Raw genomic sequence first — 21,066 nt, forward strand, 5'->3', positions numbered from 1 at the left:
CTTTTGTCATCATTTTGCCAAGTAAAATTCCGATTATTATTATAATAATGCCAATATTTTAAAGTTTTCTTATAAAATTGTGACTTTTGTCGAGTAGAATTACGACTCTTTCTCTCTGGCCAACATATGAAATAACAAGTGTGTGGAAGAAATTGAAATGCGCCCCCTTTGGCCAAAATTTATTTAAAAAATTAAACAAAAATAAAACATAGAGACATACTGTAATAACTTGAAGTAAATAATGAAGATTAAAAACCAATTAAAAACCAAAAATTCAACAACAAAAAAATGTTTACTAAAATCTTCCCTTTTTTATATTTACATAGTATTAAAATTATAAACCAAAAAAAAATGAATAAAAAATAAATAAACTAAAAGCAGTCTTTTTCTCACAATGTGTTGACTTTTTTCTTATAAAATTGGGAACAATTTCTCATATTCTTTCTGTTTCTGTAATATTGCAATATTTTCTTGTAAAATACTTACTTTTTTAATGCAAAATGGTGACATTTGTCATATAAAATTTTCACTTTTATCACAATATTGCCAACTTTTTTGGTTGTTCTTGTAAAATAGTGACATTTGTTGAGTAAAATAATGACTTTTGTCATCATTTTGCCAAGTAAAATTCCGATTATTATTATAATATTGCCAATATTTAAAGTTTTCTTATAAAATTGTGACTTTTGTCGAGTAGCATTACGACTCTTTCTCTCTGGCCAACATATGAAATAACTAGTGTGTGGAAGAAATTGAAATGCGCCCCCTTTGGCCAAAATTGATTTAAAAAATTAAACAAAAATATGTATATAGAGACATACTGTAATAACTTGAAGTAAATAATGAAGATTAAAAACCAATTACAAACCAAAAATAAAAATATATTTTACTAAAATCTTACCTATTTTATATTTACATAGTATTAAAATTACAAACAAATAAAAAATAAATAAACTAAAAGCAGTCTTTTTCTCACAATGTGTCGACTTTTTTCTTATAAAATTGGGAACAATTTCTCATGTTCTTTCTGTTTCTGTAATATTGCAATATTTTCTCCTAAAATACTTACTTTTTTAATGCAAAATGGTGACATTGTCATATAAAATTCTGACTTTTGTCACAATATTGCCATTTTTTTTGGTTGTTTTTGTAAAATAGTGACATTCGTTGAGTAAAATGATGACTTTTGTCATCATTTTGCCAAGTAGAATTCCGATTATGATTATAATATTGCCAATATTTAAAGTTTTCTTATAAAATTGTGACTTTTGTCGAGTAGCATTACGACTCTTTCTCTCTGGCCAACATATGAAATAACTAGTGTGTGGAAGAAATTGAAATGCGCCCCCTTTGGCCAAAATGTATTTAAAAAAATAAACAAAAATATGTATATAGAGACATACGGTAATAACTTGAAGTAGATAATGAAGATTAAAAACCAATTACAAACAAAAAAAAACATTTTACTAAAATCTTACCTATTTTATATTTAAATAGTATTAAAATTACAAACAAACAAAAAATGAATAAAAAATAAATAAACTAAAAGCAGTCTTTTTCTCACAATGTGTCGACTTTGTTCTTATAAAATTGGGAACAATTTCTCATATTCTTTCTGTTTCTGTAATATTGCAATATTTTCTTGTAAAATACTTACTTTTTTAATGCAAAATGGTGACATTTGTCGTATAAAATTTTGACTTTTATCACAATATTGCCAACTTTTTTGGTTGTTCTTGTAAAATAGTGACATTTGTTGAGTAAAATTATGACTTTTGTCATCATTTTGCCAAGTAAAATTCCGATTATTATTATAATATTGCCAATATTTAAAGTTTTCTTATAAAATTGTGACTTTTGTCAAGTAGAATTACAACTCTTTGTCTCTGGCCAACATATGAAATAACAAGTGTGTGTAAGAAATTGAAATGCGCCCCCTTTGGCCAAAATTTATTTAAAAAATTAAACAAAAATATGCATATAGAGACATACTGTATTAACTTGAAGTAAATAATGAAGATTAAAAACCAATTACAAACCAAAAATAAACCTTTTTTTTTTACTAAAATCTTACCTTTTTTATAATTACATAGTATTAAAATTACAAACAAAAAAAATGAATAAACTAAAAGCAGTCTTTTTCTCACAATGTGGCGACTTTTTTCTTATAAAATTGGGAACAATTTCTCATATTCTTTCTGTTTCTGTAATGTTGCAATATTTTCTCGTAAAATACTTACTTTTTTTATGTAAAATTATTACTTTTTAATGCAAAATGGTGACATTTGTCTTATAAATAGCTATACCGGGGCGGTAGAGCGGCCGTGCCAGCAACTTGAGGGTTGCAGGTTCGATCCCCGCATCCGCCATCCTAGTTACTGCCGTTGTGTCCTTGAGCAAGACACTTTACCCACCTGCTCCCAGTGCCACCCACACTGGTTTAAATGTAACTTAGATATTGGGTTTCACTATGTAAAGCACTTTGAGTCACTAGAGAAAAGCGCTATATAAATATAATTCACTTCACTTATAAAATTCAGACTTTTATCACAATATTGCCAATGTTTTGGTTGTTTTTGTAAAATTTTTGAGTAAAATTAAAATGTTCTAGTAAAATTATGACTTTTGTCATCATTTTGCCAAGTAAAATTCCGATTATTATTATAATATTGCCAGTATTTTAAAGTTTTCTTATAAAATTGTGACTTTTGTCGAGTAGAATTACGACTCTTTCTCTCTGGCCAACATATGAAATAACAAGTGTGTGGGAGAAATTGAAATGCGCCCCCTTTGGCCAAAATGTATTAAAAAAATTAAACAAAAATATGTATATAGAGACATACTGTAATAACTTGAAGTAAATAATGAAGATTAAAAACCAATTACAAACCAAAAAAAAAAAAAAAAAACATTTTACTAAAATCTTACCTATTTTATATTTAAATAGTATTAAAATTACAAACAAACAAAAAATGGATAAAAAATAAATAAACTAAAAGCAGTCTTTTTCTCACAATGTGTCGATTTTTTTCTTATAAAATTGGGAACAATTTCTCATATTCTTTCTGTTTCTGTAATATTGCAATATTTTCTCGTAAAATACTTACTTTTTTAATGCGAAATGGTGACATTTGTCATATAAAATGTTCACTTTTATCACAATATAGCCAACTTTTTTGGTTGTTCTTGTAAAATAGTAACATTTGTTGAGTAAAATAATGACTTTTGTCATCATTTTGCCAAGTAAAATTCCGATTATTATTATAATATTGCCAATATTTTAAAGTTTTCTTATAAAATTGTGACTTTTGTCGAGTAGCATTACGACTCTTTCTCTCTGGCCAACATACGAAATAACAAGTGTGTGGAAGAAATTGAAATGCGCCCCCTTTGGCCAAAATTGATTTAAAAAATTAAACAAAAATATGTATATAGAGACATACTGTAATAACTTGAAGTAAATAATGAAGATCAAAAACCAATTACAAACCAAAAATAAAAAAATAAAAAAAATAAATGTTACTAAAATCTTCCCTTTTTTATATTTACATAGTATTAAAATTACAAACAAAAAAATTAATAAAAAATAAATAAACTAAAAGCAGTCTTTTTCTCACAATGTGTCTAATTTTTTCTTATAAAATTGGGAACAAATTCTCATATTCTTTCTGTTTCTGTAATATTGCAATATTTTCTTGTAAAATACTTACTTTTTTAATGCAAAATGGTGACATTTGTCATATAAAATTTTCACTTTTATCACAATATTGCCAACTTTTTTGGTTGTTCTTGTAAAATACTGACATTTGTTGAGTAAAATTATGACTTTTGTCATCATTTTGCCAAGTAAAATTCCGATTATTATTATAATATTGCCAATATTTTAAAGTTTTCTTATAAAATTGTGACTTTTGTCGAGTAGCATTACGACTCTTTCTCTCTGGCCAACATATGAAATAACAAGTGTGTGGAAGAAATTGAAATGCGCCCCCTTTGGCCAAAATTGATTTAAAAAATTAAACAAAAATACGTATATAGAGACATACTGTAATAACTTGAAGTAAATAATGAAGATTAAAAACCAATTACAAATCCAAAAATTCAAAAAAAAAAAAAAGTTTACTAAAATCTTCCCTTTTTTATATTTACATAGTATTAAAATTACAAACAAAAAAAACAAACAAAAACAAAAAAACTAAAAGCAGTCTTTTTCTCACAATGTGTCGACTTTTTTCTTATAAAATTGGGAACAATTTCTCATGTTCTTTCTGTTTCTGTAATATTGCAATATTTTCTCCTAAAATACTTACTTTTTTAATGCAAAATGGTGACATTGTCATATAAAATTCTGACTTTTGTCACAATATTGCCATTTACTTTGGTTGTTTTTGTAAAATAGTGACATTCGTTGAGTAAAATGATGACTTTTGTCATCATTTTGCCAAGTAGAATTCCGATTATGATTATAATATTGCCAATATTTAAAGTTTTCTTATAAAATTGTGACTTTTGTCGAGTAGAATTACAACTCTTTCCCTCTGGCCAACATATGAAATAACAAGTGTGTGGAAGAAATTGAAATGCGCCCCCTTTGCCCAAATTTTATTTAAAAAATTAAACAAAAATATGTATATAGAGACATACGGTAATAACTTGAAGTAGATAATGAAGAGTAAAAACCAATTACAAACAAAAAATTCAAAAAAGAATAATTAACTTCAAGCTTACCTTTTTTATATTTGCATATTATGTATATATTATTAATGTTGTAAATACACATCTTTATATATCTAGAAAGGGTGCTCCTAAAGATGATTTGTCGGAGGTCTCAAGAAGGTAAGAAATATAACAGATTGTGTGTGTGTGTGTGTGTGTGTGTGTGTGTGTGTGTGTGTGTGTGTGTGTGTGTGTGTGTGTGTGAGTATAAAGAGTTGGATTGACACAATAAGAAATGCTTTGATGCTAATTATATTGATTAAACTTTTTTTCCAAACGGTGGCTAAAAAAATTACCGTATTTTCCGGACCATAGGGCGCACCGGATTACAAGCCGTACTGTTGATGAATGGTCTATTTTTGATCTTTTTTCATATAGAAGGCGCACCGGATTATAGGGCGCATTAAAAGAAGTCGTATTATTTATTTTTTTCTAAATTTAAAACATAAAATGTTGTGATCATTTAATTATTTTGCAAATGTGCCTCTAGTTGGTATGATCATAATAAAACACAGGCTCACCTTCGACAACGTTTTCTCCCCGTCATCTTTGTTGTAGCGGTGTAGCGTGCAAGGACGGGAGTGGAAGAAGTGTCAAAAGATGGCGCTAACTGTTTTAATGACATTCAGACTTTACTTCAATCAATAACGGAGCAGCATCTCTTCATCCGTAAACAACAACTCTCTAATAACTAAAGTTCCTTGGGTGAATAATGTAAACTCACTACACCGGTATGTTTTAGTGCTTTCATGGGGAGTTTACTGACAGATATAAGTAAGAACTTTACACTACTTTATATTAGAAATGGCAACAGCGGATGATAACAGGAAGGTAGAGAAAAAGAAGAAGCTTGTCGACTAAGGAGTCGTCGCAAACTACAAAGGCAGATGCGCGCAAATTTTCAGGACTCATGCAGATCCCAAATACAGATCAGCAGGTACCAGAAGGTAAGACAAGTTGCTTTTGCATAATATTGCGAAACAAACCGCCAGATAGTACGTCTTACCTTATACACACACCATAATAATACTCCTATGTTGAAGCACAGTACAATCCATTACGCGGTGCGGCTTCATAGCTTACCAAAGTCGTATTAAAACATTTTGATAGATTTTTGAGCGCCGTGTGTAATGTTCCATATTTTCAATGGAACATATAAAATGTTGGTGTTGTTTTACTTGAGTCATATTGCCATCATATTGCAGTCTACGCGTATCTCTTATGTGTGACTGCCATCTACTGGCCACACTTATCATTACACCATGTACCAAATAATATAATATATAATTTCATTATAGTTTAATTCAAAATATATAATTTGAGGTCGGTAAGCACAACCAAAATTATTCCGTGCATTAGGCGCACCAGGTTATAAGGCGCACTGTCGAGTTTTGAGAAAATGAAATGATTTTAAGTGCGCCTTGTAGTCAGAAAAATACGGTACTAACGAATAGTTTGGTACCACTGTTCTCGCGCCATATGCTGTTTTTGGCCAGGTGGTCATAGTAAATTGCTTGTCAATTGACTTACCTGGTAATATTGTCAGGTTCAAACACTGATGACATCTATTAAACAGACAAGAAGCAAGGAATCATGCAGAGACAGAGTTCAATTTAGCTCATGAGGAGAACGCATGGAGCTGCACACTTAGTCACAGTCTCGCCCTACGCTCTAAGGCACCTACTCAGTGGCCTAGTGGTTAGAGTGTCCGCCCTGAGATCGGTAGGTTGTGAGTTCAAACCCCGGCCGAGTCATACCAAAGACTATAAAAATGGGACCCATTACCTCCCTGCTTGGCACTCAGCATCAAGGGTTGGAATTGGGGGTTAAATCACCAAAATGATTCCCGGGCGCGGCCACCGCTGCTGCCCACTGCTCCCCTCACCTCCCAGGGGGTGATTAAGGGTGATGGGTCAAATGCAGAGAATAATCTCGCCACACCTAGTGTGTGTGTGACAATCATTGGTACTTTAACTTTAACTTTTATTTATTCAGGAGTTCCCCAGTCAACATCACTAAAGGCCGCCTCTAAAAGGAGTGGTCACACATATCATGCAAAGCAGGTCCAGTACGCACAATACGTGACGGAATGTGCCGGGGGCCTTGTGATTTCGCCGTGTCTCTGCTTCGTCTGCATGCTGTCTTCTTATCTGCGTTGAGGTCCTTGAAGTCCTTGGCTAAAACAAAGATAACATCTGCAGCTGAGGCCACCCCTCAGACAAGAAGTTTTGTCCTTGCACATATAGAAAAAATACAGCTTGAGCACAATAGCTAATAACTATAGCAACAGACTTAAAGCATACTAAAATTGTGTGATAATCTATACATGATTATTCTAACAAATGTACCATTTTTAATTTAGGGTTTAGTACATGAAAAAATAAGCTCAGCCATGACTGATATTTTGCAATATAAAAAGACAAACACAAGCTTGAATTAAATAGCATTTTCCTCGTAAATTGTCCCTCATCCTTTGTTAAAAATGGGCAAACTGTAAAAAAAAAATGTCTCGTTATTTCGTCTCGGCTGCATTTTGAATGGAAAAAGCAACATGATTCATGGTTCTAACAGGGGCATAAAAAGCATGAATCCGATCTTTTCAAACTACTCCTGCAGGTGTTCACATCTGTTTTGTCGCCATGCAGTTGCACGGCAGGTCCAGGAGTGCAATTTTTAATTGCGCGTTCCATTCGGTCCAAAACTGCACGGCTTAATTCAAGCCACAGATGCCCAGTCAGATGGACTGTTGACCTTGGTTATTTTAGCTTGGGTTTAAATGAAACCAAAAGTTTGTTTTTCTGTTGGTACAGACAAGGAGCTGTACTCCGCCACACTCAACAACTTCCTGGGAACTGAGCCAGTCATACAAAGAAACCTGGGCCAACAGCACTATAGCATGAAGACGGAATACTTGCCTGCCTGGCTCAATGGTAAGTCAATTAGGGGGATGACACAGAAAAACACTTTGGTATTGAAACACCCAAAAGGGAATGTTTTTGATGGAGGAATTAATAGAAGCGCAGCATTAACACCACTGAGACAAAAAATAAATGAAAAAAAATAGGCAGTAGCACCTAAAATTAAATGTTCCTCCTTAACACTATTAAGAACGTTCATATTCATTGCATTAAATTAATAGTCATGTTAAAAAATGATAACACACCACAGTGACTGAAAATGGCATGTTTGGCGTCAAAATGCACGTGTCAACTTTTTCAACCATCCATCCATCCATTTTCTACAGCTTGTCCCTTTTGTGGTGGCGGGGGGTGCCAGTCTTGCTCCAAATGTACATACATACTGTATGCTTGTCGGTCCCCTAAAATGAAATGGAAAATAATACATGTTAATAAAATATAATGTAATAAAAAAATTATAAAAATAAATATTTATATATATATATATATATATATATATTTACATATTTTGTTTCATACATTTATTTTTATGTATATTTTTTTTTTTTTAATGTATATATATATATATATATATATATATATTTTTTTTTTTTTTAATTTTTTTTTTTTAATTTTTTTATATATATATATATATATATATATATATATATTATATATATATTATATTTTTATTTATTTTTTTTATATATATATATATATATATATTTTATATATATATTTTATATATATATATTATATTATATATATATTTATTTTTATTTATATATATATATATTTATATATATATATATATATATTTTATATATATATATATATATACATACTGTATATATATATATATACATATATATATATATATATATATATATATATTTACATTTAAAAAAAAATATATATATAATATATATATATATATATATATATATATATATAAATGTATGAAACAAAATATGTAAATATATTTATAAATATTTATTTTTATAATTTTTTATTACATTATATTTTATTAGCATGTATTATTTTCCATTTCATTTTAGGGGACCGACAAGCATATTTTTATGTATATATATATATATATTTTTTTTTTTTATGTATATATATATATATATATATATTTTTTATTTTTTTTTTATATATATATATTATTATATGTATATTATATATATATTTATTTTTATTTATATATATATATATTTTTATATATATTTGTTTTATTTTATATATATATATTATTATATGTATATTATATATATATTTATTTTTATTTATATATATATATATTTTTATATATATTTGTTTTATTTATATATATATATATATATATATATATATATATATATATATACTGAGGGTGGCCGTATAAACAACTTTAACACTGTTACAAATATGCGCCACACTGTGAACCCACGCCAAACAAGAATGACAAACACATTTCAGGAGAACATCCGCACCGTAACACAACAGAACAAATACCCAGAACCCCTTGCAGCACTAACTCTTCCGGGACGCTACAATATACACCCTAAGATAATGATTATTTGCAAAAAAAAAAAATGTGTTTCTCAGTTGGAACATTAAATATCTTGTCTTTGCAGTCTATTCAATTGAATATAAGTTGAAAAGGATTTGAAAATCATTGTATTCTGTTTTTATTTACCATTTACACAACGTGCCAACTTCACTGCTTTTGGGTTTTGTAAAATAAATTAGACTGGCAGCGCTTCCCGTTTTCTGGTCACAACTTTTAATTGATAAAACAACAACACTGACTTATTGTTATCTTTTTGAAGGAGGGAAATGAAGAAGAAAGCAATTAGAATTCCTGATAAAAGGGCAGATATTCAGGGTGACTATGAGCAAAGAGAGGGGGCAGGTACAGGCGGCTACCGAGGCATAAAAGGGGGAAACCTCATCTAAAAGCATCAAATTGGCTGAGGTTTCATCATCGTGCTTTATAGTTTCCCATGGTAGCTTAATGTGCTGCTGTGGAAGCACCCATGTTAAACATAATGGAACTGGGATGGTAGCCTGGTAATGGAATGTATTAGAATGAAGAAATCATTGAAAAGATAAATAGGAGTGTATAGAGGATAAATGAGAGAGAAGACAAAGTGCTATGAAGGGGCAGAGGTGGGTAGTAACGCGCTACATTTACTCCGTTACATCTACTTCAGTAACTTTTAGGATAAATTGTACTTCTAAGAGTAGTTTTAATGCAACATACTTTTACTTTTACTTGAGTATATTTATAGAGAAGAACCACTACTTTTACTCTGCTCCATTTATCTACATTCAGCTCGCTACTGATTTTTATCCATCTGTTAATGCACGCTTTGTTTGTTTTGGTTTGTCAGACAGACCTTTAAAGTAGGATCTATCGCATGCCTGCGTTTCACCAATCAAATGCAGTCACTGGTGACTTCTGACTCCGTTTCACCAATCAAATGCAGTCACTGGTGACGTTTGACTCCGTTTCACCAATCAAATACAGTCACTGGTGACGTTTGACTCCGTTTCACCAATCAAATGCAGTCACTGGTGACGTTTGACTCCGTTTCACCAATCAAATGCAGTCACTGGTGACGTTTGACTCCGTTTCACCAATCAAATGCAGTCACTGGTGACGTTTGACTCCGTTTCACCAATCAAATGCAGTCACTGGTGACGTTTGACTCCGTTTCACCAATCAAATGCAGTCACTGGTGACGTTTGACTCCGTTTCACCAATCAAATGCAGTCACTGGTGACGTTTGACTCCGTTTCACCAATCAAATACAGTCACTGGTGACATTTGACTCCGTTTCACCAATCAAATACAGTCACTGGTGACGTTTGACTCCGTTTCACCAATCAAATGCAGTCACTGGTGACGTTTGACTCCGTTTCACCAATCAAATGCAGTCACTGGTGACGTTTGACTCCGTTTCACCAATCAAATGCAGTCACTGGTGCTGTTTGACTCCGTTTCACCAATCAAATGCAGTCACTGGTGCTGTTTGACTCTGTTTCACCAATCAAATACAGTCACTGGTGACGTTTGACTCCGTTTCACCAATCAAATACAGTCACTGATGACGTTTCACTCCGTTTCACCAATCAAATACAGTCACTGGTGACGTTTGACTCTGTTTCACCAATCAAATGCAGTCACTGGTGACGTTTGACTCCGTTTCACCAATCAAATCGAGCTAGGCGGTCACATAATTAACAAGCTTAAGCTTACATGAATTCAACATCAAATTTGAGGAAACACATGGCGGTAAGTAACGTTAGTAGATAGTTTGGCTGTCACCATAGGCTGATGTTAGCTTCCCTGCTATGAATCACTGTCAAATGTACATCGTGTGGACACACACACACACACGCACAGTCGCACACACACTCACACATGCATAGAAACACCAATCAGAAGTGCACAGTGTGTTCTCAGGTGCAGCCCACAGCTATCAGTTTATGGTTTGCGTAAAGGCTAACTTGTTATTTTCCTTTGTAATCTCTGCCTACTGAGCCTATGGTGCTGTTAAGTTAATGTGGCTCAATTTGCCTTAATTTTTTTTATGTTAATGTATTATTATTTAATATATATTATTGTTTTAGTTGCTTAAGAGATATTCCTGGCTCTGAATTTGCTCATTGCTATTTTTATGTTTTTGTGCATTATTTGTTGCCGTCATCATTAAACGAACAGGTTACTCATCAGTTACTCAGTACTTGAGTAGTTTTTTCACAACATACTTTTTACTTTTACTCAAGTAAATATTTGGGTGACTACTCCTTACTTTTACTTGAGTAATAAATCTCTAAAGTAACAGTACTCTTACTTGAGTACAATTTCTGGCTACTCTACCCACCTCTTGCGATGGGGAGAAACAACATCAAACGTTATAGACTGAGATTGTGTGTGTGTGTTTTGTGCAGAACCAGACTTTGTGGCTTCGGCCTTGGTTCGAGAAAGCGGCGGCAGTAAAGAAGGAGACGACGACAAAATCTACTTCTTCTTCAGCGAGCGGGCGTTGGAGCTGGACTGTGACACTGAGGTCACTGTGGCCAGAGTGGCTCGCGTCTGCAAGGTAACCTCACACCTCCATATTATCTGCAGCTATTTTCTGTGGCCCAGTTAAAAAAAAAAGATACCAAACCATAACAAATCTGAAGCGATATCGAAACCAGTTCTCCCGGTTGTTCGATAAGAAAAGAACCGATTCCATGGACTCTAATCCCTTTTTGAGAACCGGTTCCCGTTATCGAGGCCACTATAGTAAAGAAAAAGAGTTGGTTCTTTATTCGAATCCCTGGGACCGAATCCCGTCCCACAAGAAATGCCCTGTGGGACATCACAGGAAATGATATTTCTTGTGATGTCACACAAGCAGCAAAAATAATGGACCGGAAAAAAACGCCTCAAGGCATGGCTATTCACCTATAGTGATCACAGAGACAGGTTGTTTTTGTGTTACTGTATATATTAGTTTTTCTGAAAAATCCCACTTAATATACTTTGGGTAACAACAGTCAATATTTATTTATTTTATGTTTTTAGGGGGGTAACAGTCAATATTTATTTATTCATTTTATTTTATTTTTTTCTTATCAAATAAAAGTGAGCTTTTTTTAAACCAAATATTGTGTTTTTTTCCATATACAACAACCTATCTGGATTCGATAAGAGAATTGATAAGGAATCGGTTCGATACGAGGATTCGATAATGGGCTCGAACTCGATAATTTCTTATCAAACATCATCCCTACTAAGGAGTACTTTTATTGCATAAAATGTAAATTAATAGGTGCACATGTATATCTGTGAACTCTAAGGAGTACTCTTTTTGCATAAAACGTCAATTAATAGGTACACATGTATATCTGTGAACTCTAAGGAGTACTTTTATTGCATAAAACGTAAATTAATAGGGACACATGTATATCTGTGAACTCTAAGGAGTACTTTTATTGCATAAAACGTAAATTAATAGGGACACATGTACATCTGTGAACTCGAAGGCGTACTTTTATTGCATAAAACGTCAATTAATAGGTACACATGTATATCTGTGAACTCTAAGGAGTACTTTTATTGCATAAAACGTCAATTAATAGATACACATGTATATCTGTGAACTCTAAGGAGTACTCTTATTGCATAAAACGTCAATTAATAGATACACATGTATATCTGTGAACTCTAAGGGGTACTTTTATTGCATAAAACGTCAATTAATAGGTACACATGTACATCTGTGAACTCTAAGGAGTAGGGATGATGTTCGAAACCGGTTCTCCCGGTTGTTCGATAAGAAAAGAACCGTTCGATAAGAAAAGAACCGATTCCATGGACTCGAACCCCTTTTTCATCACAGGAAATGACGTAGCTCAGTCATTAGACTGAGCTACGTCATTTCCTGTGATGTCACACAAGCAGCAAAAATTATGGACCGGAAAAAATCTGGATTCGATAAGAGAATCGATAAGGAATCGGTTCGATACGAGGATTCGATAATGGGCTCGAACTCGATAATTTCTTATCAAACATCATCCCTACTAAGGAGTACTTTTATTGCATAAAACGTGAATTAATAGGTACACATGTATATCTGTGAACTCTAAGGAGTACTCTTATTGCATAAAACGTCAATTAATAGATACACATGTATATCTGTGAACTCTAAGGAGTACTCTTATTGCATAAAACGTCAATTAATAGATACACATGTATATTTGTGAACTCTAAGGGGTACTTTTATTGCATAAAACGTCAATTAATAGGTACACATGTACATCTGTGAACTCTAAGGAGTAGGGATGATGTTCGAAACCGGTTCTCCCGGTTGTTCGATAAGAAAAGAACCGTTCGATAAGAAAAGAACCGATTCCATGGACTCGAACCCCTTTTTCATCACAGGAAATGACGTAGCTCAGTCATTAGACTGAGCTACGTCATTTCCTGTGATGTCACACAAGCAGCAAAAATAATGGACCGGAAAAAATCTGGATTCGATAAGAGAATCGATAAGGAATCGGTTCGATACGAGGATTCGATAATGGGCTCGAACTCGATAATTTCTTATCAAACATCATCCCTACTAAGGAGTACTTTTATTGCATAAAACGTCAATTAATAGGTACACATGTATATCGGTGAACTCCAATGAGTACTTTTATTGCATAAAACGTGACTTAATAGGTACACATGTATATCGGTGAACTCTAAGGAGTACTTTTATTGCATAAAACCGTCAATTAATAGGTACACATGTATATCTGTGAACTCTAAGGAGTACTCTCATTGCATAAAACATAAATTAATAGGTACACATGTATATCTGTGAACTCCAAGGAGTACTTTTACTGCATAAAAACGTCAATTAATAAACACGTTCTATATTATGCTGTTTATAGAGCAATTTTCGGAGAAGCGAATTCCCCCACAGGACTGTAATCTGTAATCTTACCTTTATTTATGGATTTTGCAGTGTATCTGAAGTACACAAGATTTTATTATAATTTTGTCACCTAAGTAAACTCAATGTCTAAATCCTCGGTTGTAACTACTCGGACTACAAAGGCGGACGCGCGCAATTTTTCAGGATTTATGCAGATCCCAAATACAGATCAGCAGGTACCAAAAGATAAGAAAAGTTGGTTTTGCATAATATTGCGAAACAAAACGCCAGATAATATGTCTTACCTTATACACACACCATAATAATACGCCTATGTTTAATGCGCCGACAATCCATCAAGGGTTAGGGTTAGGGTTAGGGTTAGGGGTTACTAAAGTCGTACTAAAACATTTTGACAGATTTTTGAGCGCCCTGTGTAATGTTCTATATTTTCAATGGAAGATAGAAAATGTTGGTGTTGTTTACTTGAGTCATCTTGCCATCATAGTGCAGTCTACACGTATCTCTTATGTTTTACTGCCATCTACTGGTCACACTAATCATTACACCATGTACCAAATAAAATTTATTCGACATCGTTATGAGAGTTATAAGGCGCACTGTAGAGATGCGCGGTTTGCGGGCACAACTGCGGAGTCCGCGGATTATCCGCGGATCGGGCGGATGAAATTTTAAAAAATTAGATTTTATCCGCGGGTCGGGTCGGGTCGGGCGGTTGAAATAAAAAAAAATTAGATTTTAAATAGATTCAGGCGGGTGGCAGTTAAACCAATTCGGAAATATATATACATAGTTAAATGTTGTTACCCACATACGAAAAACGAGCAGGCACCTGCAGCATATGCCACAACAGAAGAAAAAAAAAAAGAAGAGATGGACACTTTTACGGAGCGGAGAAGGGACGCCTCGCCGGGGTCCGGGACCGAGGCCCCTTCCCCCGAGAGGGCCCCACCGGGAGCCGTAGCTGAGGCGATCCGCGAGAAGGGCCCGACGCACGTCCAGGGTCACCACCGCGCCCACCGCACCGACACCCCGCCTCGTCCGCCTTCGCCGCGGCCGGCGTCACGCGCAGCAGGTAAGCAGCTTACCTGCCCGCCACCCCCGTGGCCGGGGGCTCGTAACAGGGGTCACTCCGCGCGCTCCGCCCGCGCAGCTTACCTGCCCGCCACCCCTGTTGCCGGGGGCGCGTAACAGTGGTCACTCCGCGCGCAGTGCGCTCACGAAAGGGGTGGGGCTCACCCTGGTTGATATAGACAGCAGGACGGTGGCCATGGAAGTCGGAACCCGCTAAGGAGTGTGTAACAACCCACCTGCCCTGAAAATGGATGGCGCTGGAGCGTCGGGCCCATACCCGGCCGTCGCCGGCAGCGAGACGCGCTTGGAGGTGCGCTCAGCGCGGCTCCCATATGATTGCGCACTGGTGTGCGTCTGGGTCGTGACAGCGTGGCACGCGAATGTCTGTGCTGCATTGGATCAGTCTCCTTTCTTTAACAGGCAAAAGCTTTATAACCTCACTAATGCCTTGCATCGTCTATATTAGATATATAACAACGGGCGGATGCGGGCGGGTGCGGTTCTGATCAAATGTTACATCGGGTGGATGGCGGATGGTTGACGACTTTCTGATGCGATTGCGGATGAAATAATTGCCTATCCGCACATCTCTAGCGCACTGTCGAGTTTTGAAGGGGAAAAAAGTATTTTAAGTGCGCCTTATAGTCCGGCAAATTCGGTAGTAGTATTGTTTCGATCCCAATAATTACCTGGTAGCGACAATATCGATATTTACATCACTGCGCTCATTCGTAATAAACATGGAGAATTCTTAACGGGTTGCGCCAAATCTGTCCGTCAAATGTATCCCCGAATTAAAAATTTCCACAATGTATGGTGAACAATGATAGGTGACAATTGAAGGCAATTTCAAGTTAGATGCAGGGAAGTATCAGGCAGTCACGTTGATATTCTGAGTAATAACTTGAGAGAAGATACTGTCAAAAATGTCAATGTATTCTGATTAGACCGGGTCATTAGTGGAAAGGCGTTTAAAGACGTGAAATAAGTTTTTGTTTGACCTTTATATTGACTGTTATGTATGCAACCACATCATCTGAGTAACCTTTGAAGTGAACTAAATGGATACAAAGTGTTAAACAGTGTGAGGATAAGCACACGGCTTTATGGGAAATGCCCTTTAATGTCTGCTCAAACAACAATAAAGCTCTTTATATGAGTGAAATTAGAAACAGATGCCCACACATGAATGGATAATTCAGCGCATCCTGCTGATATTGTTTTTGAAGCGCGATCCCAATGTCTACAATTTAACTGCCATAATGTGATCATTGACTTTTATTATTGCTCACACAATCACGGAGGACAATAACAAAAACATGTCAAGCACAAGGGCCTTTTTAAATGTGTTGCATCAGAATAGATCCCAATAAAGACACGTTTGTTTCGTTTATAGTGGGACTAAATAATAATGATATCATTGATATGTTTTAACTTTTAAAACACACATTTAAATCCTGTCAATCAATCAATCAATCAATGTTTATTTATATAGCCCTAAATCACAAGTGTCTCAAAGGGCTGCACAAGCCACAACGACATCCTCGGTTCAGAGCCCACATAAGGGCAAGGAAAAACTCACAACCCAGTGGGATGTCAATGTGAATGACTATGAGAAACCTTGGAGAGGACCGGGGGAGACCGGATGCAATGGACGTCGAGTGGGTCTAACATAATATTGTGAAAATCCAGTCCATAGTGGATCTAACATAATAGTGAGAGTCCAGTCCATAGTGGATCTAACATAATAGTGAGAGTCCAGTCCATAGTGGATCTAACATAATAGTGTGAGTCCAGTCCATAGTGGATCTAACATAATAGTGAAAGTCCAGTCCATAGTGGATCTAACATAATAGTGAGAGTCCAGTCCATAGTGGATCCAACATAATAGTGAGAGTCCAGTCCATAGTGGATCTAACATAATAGTGAGAGTCCAGTCCATAGTGGATTTAACATAGTAGTGAGAGTCCAGTCAATAGTGGATCTAACATAATAGTGGGAGTCCAGTCCGTAGTGGATCTAACATAATAGTGAGAGTCCAGTCCATAGTGGATCTAACATAATAGTGTGAGTCCAGTCCATAGTGGATCTAACATAATAGTGTGAGAGTCCAGTCCATAGTGGATCTAACAAAATAGTGTGAGAGTCCAGTCCATAGTGGATCTAACATAATAGTGAGAGTCCAGTCCATAGTGGATCCAACATAATAGTGTGAGTCCAGTCCATAGTGGATCTAACATAATAGTGAAAGTCCAGTCCGTAGTGGATCTAACATAATAGTGAGAGTCCAGTCCATAGTGGATCTAACATAATAGTGTGAGTCCAGTCCATAGTGGATCTAACATAATAGTGAGAGTCCAGTCCATAGTGGATCTAACATAATAGTGAGAGTCAAGTCCGTAGTGGATCTAACATAATAGTGTGAGTCCAGTCCATAGTGGATCTGACATAATAGTGAGAGTCCAGTCTATAGTGGATCTAACATAATAGTGAGAGTCCAGTCCATAGTGGATCTAACATAATAGTGAAAGTCCAGTCCATAGTGGATCTAACATAATAGTGTAAGTCCAGTCCGTAGTGGATCTAACATAATAGTGTGAGTCCAGTCCATAGTGGAGCTAACATAATAGTGTGAGTCCAGTCCGTAGTGGATCTAACATAATAGTGAGAGTCCAGTCCATAGTGGATCTAACATAATAGTGTGAGAGTCCAGTCCATAGTGGATCTAACATAATGGTGAGAGTCCGGTCCATAGTGGATCTAACATAACAGTGAGAGTCCAGTCCATAGTGGATCTAACATAATAGTGTGAGAGTCCAGTCCATAGTGGATCTAACATAATAGTGTGAGTCCAGTCCATAGTGGATCTAACATAATAGTGAGAGTCCAGTCCATAGTGGATCTAACATAATAGTGAGAGTCCAGTCCATAGTGGATCTAACATAATAGTGAAAGTCCAGTCCATAGTGGATCTAACATAATAGTGTAAGTCCAGTCCGTAGTGGATCTAACATAATAGTGTGAGTCCAGTCCATAGTGGAGCTAACATAATAGTGTGAGTCCAGTCCGTAGTGGATCTAACATAATAGTGAGAGTCCAGTCCATAGTGGATCTAACATAATAGTGTGAGAGTCCAGTCCATAGTGGATCTAACATAATGGTGAGAGTCCGGTCCATAGTGGATCTAACATAACAGTGAGAGTCCAGTCCATAGTGGATCTAACATAATAGTGTGAGAGTCCAGTCCATAGTGGATCTAACATAATAGTGAGAGTCCAGTCCGTAGTGGATCTAACATAATAGTGAGAGTCCAGTTCATAGTGGATCTAACATAATAGAGAGAGTCCAGTCCATAGTGGATCTAACATAATAGTGTGAGAGTCCAGTCCATAGTGGATCCAACATAATAGTGGGAGTCCAGTCCATAGTGGATCTAACATCATAGTGTGAGAGTCCAGTCCATAGTGGATCCAACATAATAGTGTGAGTCCAGTCCATAGTGGAAAGATGAAAGAAGGCCGTTTTAGTAACACTCTTAATGTGTGACTCAAACGAGAGAGTTGGGTCGAAGATAATACCCAGATTCTTTACCGAGTCGTAAACTGTAAACAGTCAAAAGTAGGATGTATTGTACTGTTAATTGCCATCTGGTAAACAGTGTACACTTTGAGTGATGGAATTAGTTGAGGAAGTATTTTTTATTTAGCCTTCATTTAACCAGGTAAAATCCCATTGAGATCAAAGATCTTTTTTCCAAGGGTTTGAAGTTGTAATATGTTGTGTAAAGGAAATTTCACATTTCTATGAAACTCAAGATGGTTTTACTACGTCTTTGTATTTGAGATTGTTTATAGGCTCAGGCCAAATAAGTGCTCAACTTCAGCCTAAACCATTTCGCTCTTTAAAACTGTCAAGTTGTGAATGTAAAACTGTTTGTTTATTTTGTTGACCACTGACCGAGGAAATGATAAACTCAACTAAACTTTTACCTTTATCTGAAATGTCTCATCGTCAGGGTGACCTGGGTGGTACTCGGACTCTGCAAAAAAAATGGACCACCTTCCAAAAAGCCCGGCTGGACTGCTCGCTACCTGAGCGTCACGTCTCCTTCAACAACCTCCGAGCTGTCTTCACGCTGCCGGGACAGGACTGGAGGGGAACTACTTTCTTCGGCATCTTCCATGCTCAGTGGTGAGTACAGAGATCATATCAAGAAGCAAAATGTTGCCTATCATTCACACTCCTTATGTGAGACAAGGACACTCACGTCTTTTCTCTTTTTTTGTGCAGTCTAAATTGTAAAAACTAAAACAAAAAACTGCTTGTATATGCAGGTAGTGAGATCCATGTATTCCGCCTACATAGCCCTCTAAAAAACATCCTAAAACTGCCAATAATACTCCATTTGCATGCCATGGTTCAAACACTGATGACATTTATTAAACAGACCAGAAGCAAGGAGTTCAATTTGGCTCAATGAGGAGACACGTGTTTTGGGCTGTATTCTAGTTACGGATCCAAACTACGTTCTAAAAGTCCAGCCCGCGTGCTTCCTCTATTTATTTGGGAGGTCCCTGGTTACATCACTGAAGCTGTCGCTGAGGGAAGGCGGATAATCTCGACAACTCCAGTTAGACACAATATATGATTATACAAAAATGCAAATGTGTTGACGCTGGTGCTATTGCCTTGTCTCTGCTCTGTCTGCGTCATGGCGGTGTTCGGCCTTGGCAGTCAGCAGGCCCTTCCTGGACACTTATACCAGACTGGCTTGCAATCTTTTGGATTGCCAGCTTTGCACAGACAAAGAAAAATACCACTTCAGCACAAGTTACAATAATTATAGCAACAGCCCTTAAAGGGGAACATTATCACCAGACCTATGTAAGCGTCAATATATACCTTGATGTTGCAGAAAAAAGACCAGATATTTTTTTTCGACTGTTTTCCGTACCTTGGAGACATCATGCCTCGTCGGTGTGTTGTCGGAGGGTGTAACAACACGAACAGGGACGGATTCAAGTTGCACCAGTGGCCCAAAGATGCGAAAGTGGCAAGAAATTGGACGTTTGTTCCGCACACTTTACCGACGAAAGCTATGCTACGACAGAGATGGCAAGAATGTGTGGATATCCTGCGACACTCAAAGCAGATGCATTTCCAACGATAAAGTCAAAGAAATCTGCCGCCAGACCCCCATTGAATCTGCCGGAGTGTGTGAGCAATTCAGGGACAAAGGACCTCGGTAGCACGGCAAGCAATGGCGGCAGTTTGTTCCCGCAGACGAGCGAGCTAAACCCCTTATCGACCCTAGCTTCCCTGGCCTGCTGACATCAACTCCAAAACTGGACAGATCAGCTTTCAGGAAAAGAGCGCGGATGAGGGTATGTCTACAGAATATATTAATTGATGGAAAACTGGGCTGTCTGCACTCTCAAAGTGCATGTTGTTGCCAAATGTATTTCATATGCTGTAAACCTAGTTCATAGTTGTTAGTTTCCTTTAATGCCAAACAAACACATACCAATCGTTGGTTAGAAGGCGATCGCCGAATTCGTCCTCGCTTTCTCTGAGGATTGGAGGAGGGTGTCATTGTTGGACCACACTGTACTTACAGTATGTATCTTGTCTTAATGAGTCATTAGGCAACAAAGAGAAATAAGGAGCCAGAACAGGAGGTCTGCCTTAGGGGAACTGAGACATTTACCGTCTAGGCGGTGATCTTTCATTGGGACTATTTTCTTCATTGATACATCACATGGCAGAGTGAACCAGCTCTGAACTGAAAGCTTTGTTTCTTAAAAGATGAGTCTTTTTTTTTTTTCTCCCCATGCGACTTGCTGGGGATTCTGTCAAGTCTCCTTGCTTTGATAGAGATAACATTAAAAAGACAATTGGACACTATTTGAATAACGACTTACAGTTGAGCCACGATCTGAGGAAAATCACTCTCTTTT

General features: G+C 36.0%; 1 protein-coding gene across 1 annotated transcript in view; it reads left to right on the forward strand.

The window, feature by feature from the left end:
- LOC133623021 (semaphorin-4C-like) overlaps nt 1–21,066 on the forward strand; it is a 441,154-nt gene that overhangs the window by 382,200 nt on the left and 37,888 nt on the right. The window contains exons 8-10 of the mRNA XM_061985929.2: nt 7,527–7,646; nt 11,553–11,704; nt 19,125–19,300. Of these exons, the coding sequence (XP_061841913.1) occupies nt 7,527–7,646; nt 11,553–11,704; nt 19,125–19,300 (448 nt within the window). The remainder of the gene's footprint in view (nt 1–7,526; nt 7,647–11,552; nt 11,705–19,124; nt 19,301–21,066) is intronic.

Source organism: Nerophis lumbriciformis, linkage group LG12, assembly GCF_033978685.3.
Source record: "Nerophis lumbriciformis linkage group LG12, RoL_Nlum_v2.1, whole genome shotgun sequence".
Lineage (NCBI taxonomy): Eukaryota > Metazoa > Chordata > Actinopteri > Syngnathiformes > Syngnathidae > Nerophis > Nerophis lumbriciformis.